This window comes from Pinus tabuliformis, chromosome Q (genome assembly GCF_031772625.1).
Source record: "Pinus tabuliformis cultivar Carrire ecotype Pingquan chromosome Q, CPIR1, whole genome shotgun sequence".
Lineage (NCBI taxonomy): Eukaryota > Viridiplantae > Streptophyta > Pinopsida > Pinales > Pinaceae > Pinus > Pinus tabuliformis.
Window position 1 is genome coordinate 171,317,368 of NC_142296.1, and position 5,698 is coordinate 171,323,065.

At 42.5% G+C, this 5,698-nt stretch overlaps 1 protein-coding gene across 1 annotated transcript; it reads right to left on the bottom strand.

Moving 5' to 3' along the window:
* Window positions 1-3,076: 3,076 nt before the first annotated feature.
* LOC149218783 (uncharacterized) lies at window positions 3,077-5,085 on the bottom strand. The gene is made up of 2 exons (XM_089386636.1): window positions 4,287-5,085; window positions 3,077-3,876 (listed from the first exon to the last, which is right to left on the bottom strand). Exons 1-2 carry the CDS (start codon window positions 5,083-5,085, stop codon window positions 3,077-3,079), a joined length of 1,599 nt encoding a protein of 532 aa, XP_089242762.1.
* Window positions 5,086-5,698: the final 613 nt, after the last annotated feature.

A 5,698-nucleotide genomic window follows, 5' to 3' on the forward strand; every position in this document is an offset into this window, starting at 1 on the left:
TCTCCATTACCGTTGCAAATAAGACCTCCAGCCCTAGCCATTCCTGGGTTGGATTTGGAGGCTCCATCAAAAAAGGATAATGAGTATTGTTGTTCTTGAGCCACCGAGAAAATTCTTCATCTTTCATCCTGATTTTCCAGCTACATCTGGGGTTGTCTTTGCTATTGGGATCACATCTTTTTTGTTCTATGTTGCTTCTATCCAGAATATGCCCTATGTAATTCCTTTCTTTGACTGTTAGGTCCAGCACCTTCAGATTCCCATGACATTTTGTGGATAGAGTTTCCAAGTTGAGATTCCAAGCTTTGTTGTAGAGCTTTCTAACATTAGTTTCAGTGCCTTTGAATATCATTCTGTTTCTTGCTAGCCAGATGTTCCAGAGAAGTGTACAGGGCAGGGCATTCCAGACCCTTCGAGCTGTATTGTCTGCTTTTCTTCCCCACGGGTAGCTCTTTTTCCATATGTGCAACACTTCAAATATACTAGTGCCAGGCACCCAGGGGGGATTGTGACTCTGAAAGGCTTCCTTCCAGCAGGCTGAAGCAAATGAGTAATCTATAAATAGATGTTGGATTGTCTCTTCTTCATTTTGGCAGTTTGGACAGCGAGATGGTCCAATTATTCCTCACTTTCTGAGGTTCTCAGCAGTGAGGACTTTCCCTCTTAAGAGGATCCATAAGAAGAATTTGATTTTTGGGAGAGTTTTTGCCTTCCAAGCAAGTCTCCAATGTGCCCAGATTGCCATGGGATACCCGTTGATGCAGATCTGATGATAAGCAGCCTTAATAGTGTAGATAGTGCCTGAAGGATCCCATCGAAATTCATCAGCAAGGTAGCGTTTGGACAACGCTATACCATGAAGATAAGTTTTCAGGTTGTTGAGACTGATTTCTGCATCTGCTGGTATATGAGGGAAACTCCAACCTTTCCAGGTATGGGAGTGGGCTTCCCATTGAGAGATTTGGGCCAGAGTTTGAATACCTGCACTGCTGAAAAGAGCTAGAATCTGCTGAGTACCAGGTCGTTGGCTTATGGGCTGTTGCCCCATTATTTTGTCTTCTCCAATTCTTATATAGCTGCCTCCTTTGGGCACTTTGGAAGTGTTTTGGTCAAGAAAAGGTATAGCTTTCTTACACATCCTCCAGATTTTAGAGCATGCTCTGTTGGGGAGCTCATGATCCAAAAGCTAGTGCCTTGGGTGGCTGAGGTATTTTTTTCCAAGAACAGTTTTCCACCAAGAATTCCTTCCAGTTATGAGTCTCCAAACCAGCTTGCCAGCAAAGGCGAGGTTTAGGAATTTAGATGATCTGATTCCCAGCCCTCCATTCTCACACGACTGAGTGACTTGCTTCCAGCTTACCAAGTTGTATTTTTTTTTTTCATTTCTCCCTCCTTGCCAAAGAAAATGACGAAGGAGGGAATCCATTTTAAAATGGAAGTTAACGGGGGCTTGTAAAAGTGTAAAGCAGTACAAGGGCAGGGAGGAGAGGCCTGCTTTCAGAAGAATTATGCACCCTGTAGGGTTAAGCCAAGAAGTGCCCCAATGTTGTATCTTCCTTTTCATTTTGTCAATAATAACTTCTCAGGTTGTAGCTTTCAAGTTGCCGACACTTACAGGCATGCCCAAATAAGTAAATTGCTCCCAATTCAACTTACAAGGAACCCCAAGAGTACGAGCAATCCTATGGAGAACATGTGCCGAAGTGTTCCACCCATAAATATAGCTCTTAAGATAATTTATCAGACCTCCCTAGTAGCTCATGTATTTGTCTAGGAGGGTTTTAAAATGACGGGCTATGATGTTTGAAGCTCCCCCCATTAGAAGAGTATCGTCGGCAAACTGAGAGTGATTGATGTTTTTGACTCCATTGTCAAATTTGATCCCGGTGATGAGGCCCATGCGACGATTGTAATCCAGAGCTCTACTAAAAGACTCATCCATTAATATAAAGAGATAAGGTGAGAGAGAGCTACCTTGTCTAAGGCCTCGAGAGGATTGGAAGGAAGGTCCAGGTCTGCCATTTAGAAGAGGGGAAATCCAAGGTCCTGTAATGCAGGCTTTGATAAGGTTAATAAAGGATGTGGAAAATCCCATTTTTTCAAGCACAGCAAACAGGAAGGAATGTCTGACACGGTCAAAGGCATTGGGTAAGTCTAACTTTAAGATGGAGCCTTTCTCATTTCGGGTTTGACTGGAGTGAATGGCCTCTTGGACAAGAAGGATGGAGTCCGAAATTTGCCCATTGGCCAAAAAACCCCCTTGATTTTTAGATATGAGAGTGGGGAGGATAGGTTTTAGGCGAGTAGCCAAGATTTTTGTCAAAATTTTATATGATGAGTTACACAAGGATATTGGGCGAAAGTGTGAGAAAGTCAAAGGTCGATTTTCTTTAGGGATAAGGGCAAGATGGGTGGCATTAGTGAATCCTCCAATTTTGCATTTACGTTGGACCCATCTTAGCATTTTGACAAGATCTTTTTTTATTATTCCCCAGTATGTTCTATAGAAACAGATAGGAAAGCCATCTGGACTTGGGGCTTTATCTGGCTGGAGAGCCCAGATGGCATCATGTATTTCTTCTTCATTGATCTCCTTAGTCAAATCTGCATTAATATCCTCATTGATTCCTTTGGGCATATGTTGTAGGAGGTCTGAATAGTCCTCTGTTTCCTTTGTCTCAATTAGGAGAGTGTTGTAATATGCTGAGGTAGTTTGCTTGATAGCTTCTTGGGTTTTTTGAGGGCAGCCTTCATCATCATTGATCATGGTGACATTATTTCTGACTTTTCGAACAGTTGCTTGCTTATGGAAGAAAGTTGTATTTTTGTCTCCTCCATGAAGCCAAAGCTGTCTTGACTTAATTCTCCATTTCTGCTCTTCTTCTCTATTAACCCGGTACAGCTGATAATATATATCACTTTCTAATGCTTTATCCTCTTGGGACAACCCATTTTCCTTGATTTTCCTGTGAGTTTCTTTCAATTTATTTTTTAGCTCAGCTTTGACATTTTCTGGTTCTTTGTAATGCTGCTTCACCGATTCCTTTAGGGCGTATTTTGTATTCTTCAGCTTGCATTACCAAATGAATCCTGGTGATCCTTCTATATGATGATGCCAAGTTGTTTGGACAATCTGATCCACAATAGAATTGCTATGCCAAAGAGAATTGTATTTGAAAGGAAACGGCCCCAAAGGACAATGTGCTTCAAGAACAATGCTAATGGGGTAGTGATCGGAGGCTGAATAAGGCAGTATATCAGCATGAGCAGTGGAAAAATCAGAGAGGAGAGAAGTATTTACCAAAATTCTGTCAAGGCGCTCCAGAATGTTATCTCTTCCCAGCCTGCGGTTGTTCCAAGTGTACCTCCGATTTTTTGGGATGATATCTACTAAATCGCACTCTTGCATGATGTTTTCCAGCTTTGCTCTATACGGATCATGTGTAAAAATGCCTCCTCTTTTTTCATTGGAGTGTAATATAAGATTTAGGTCTCCCCCAAAGATGATATTTCTATTGTCTTCAGTTTGGATGTCTTCTTGTAGTGTGGCCCAGCACTGATCTTTATCTCTGAAATGGCTCGGAGCATAAATGTTATAAATGACTATTTGCTTATCCTCTGCTTGTTTTTCTAGTGTGACTTTGATCCAATATGGATTGATAGTTTTGGATGTGAATTTCCAAGTATTTTTGTTCCACATTGTGGTGATACCGCCAAAAGCTCCTCTTGCTTCACATATTTGTCCCTCATAATGCCTGAGCTGTTCTGTAATTCTTGTCATCTCTTGCAATCTTTGCTTTGTTTCCTGAATCATTACAATTCCTGGCTTCTCATGAGCTGTGAGATCTTTCAGGGCAGCAATTTTTGAGGGATGCCCTAGTCCCCTACAGTTCCATGATATGACTTTCATCATTGAGTATTTGGGTTTCGGAGGGATGCTCGTCCCCCTTGCTCCTTACGTGTTGTTTCATTGCTATTTTGCCCCAATATATAAGTTTCTATGGGATTTTGAGTTCCCATGGCGATGTATTTTTGAGCATTTTCGTTCCTTTGATGTTTACTTGAATTCCTGCCAGGTCCTTCTTTTTGAGATTCTTGATTGATTCCATGCCCTTTCGAGGAGCTTCTAGTAGCTCGGGGTGGGGGGGGGGGGGGGCGAGGGAATGGGAGGGGGGAGGATCGAGAAAGAGAAAAAAGGATGGGGGGGTCATTTTCAAGGGGGGTCAGGGGGTCATTATCAGGGAGAGAGAGGGTGCCAAAGGGATTTGAAGAGATCAGGGGAGAACCAGTGGATGGCCCCGAGGTGGGGAAGATGGGTGGACCAAGAGGAGAGGAGGGAGAAGGGACAACTGAGGAGGAGGCTTTGGGCGGAGCTGAAGGGGGATTAGGCTTTGGAGGGGCAGTTTTGGGGGGAGCCTCTTCAAAGTTTTCTTTCAAGCCAGAGGCAGTCTTCTTTTTCTTTACAGTTTCCCATTGTTCTTCTGAGTGAGCAGGTTCAACATTAACAATTTTAGAACAGCGATTGGCAAAATGGCCATATTCGTGACATACCTTGCATTTGAAAGGAATTTGTTCGTAGTCCAGTTGTTGAATATGCGTCCAATCGTCCACTTTTAGTTTGATTGCTTCTGGAAGACCCTTGCCGAGATCAACTTCAACGCATACCCGCGCACATGCCTGCATATTATCCTTGGGCTCACACTGATCAATGTATTTTCCAACAGCATTGCCGATGGCTCGAACCGAGCCATCTCCCCAGCAGTGGAGCGGGAGATGCGGAAGACGAACCCAGACCGGAACAACATTAGGGACATCCAGCTCAGGATCGAAATCTGCAGTCCATTTGTTCAGGTACAGACCACGAGAGTCCATGAAGTACGACCCATTTCTGAAGATTAGGTCCTTGTCTGCTCTAGATTCAAAGTGGAAAGTGTAATAACCTTTTCCACATAAACGAATGGAGATTTTACCATTAACTTTGTCTGCCCAGTTTCTTTCAATCCATCGTTGAAAAGTTTTCGAGGAAGGCCATAGGCCGGTGAACTGACCGATGAGCCCCCGCTTAGCTAAAGAGAGAGTAGCCATTCATGGTAACGTAGGAGGAAGGTCAACCTCTTGCAACCCATCCAGTTTCTTGACAAACTTGGACAGCGCAAGACGAGTTCCCTGAGGCTGAAGAGATTTGACTAAAGTGGAAAACGCATCTGCAGCGGACTGGAAACACGCATTTGCATCGGGCTGATCAACAGGGCCCTCCGTGGCAGGGTTCGGAGAGGCCATGGAAGGCCAAAGGCCAGAGGCCTCGCGCTACAAAGAAAAGACCAGCAATCGGCTGCTAGGTCAGGGAAACACGCAGGGAGGCACGCCCTCAGCTTAAGAACAGAGATGTGTAATGAATATTGAATCTTTTTATGCTTATTAATTAAATTTAAATAAATTTATATGGCAAAATAGATGTTAATTTATAACTACTATTTATATGTTATATATTTTGATCTCATATGTATATTATTATTTTCTTTTGTCTAAATAAATTTTATTGATAAAAAATAAAAATAAAAAATAAAAAATAAAAAATTGTATCTAAAATATATTTACATCTAATGTCTCACATCTCACATTTAAAAAGTATTTACATCTAATTTGTAACATATCACATCGCACATCTCACGCCTACACATCTACCCTATACTAGGTT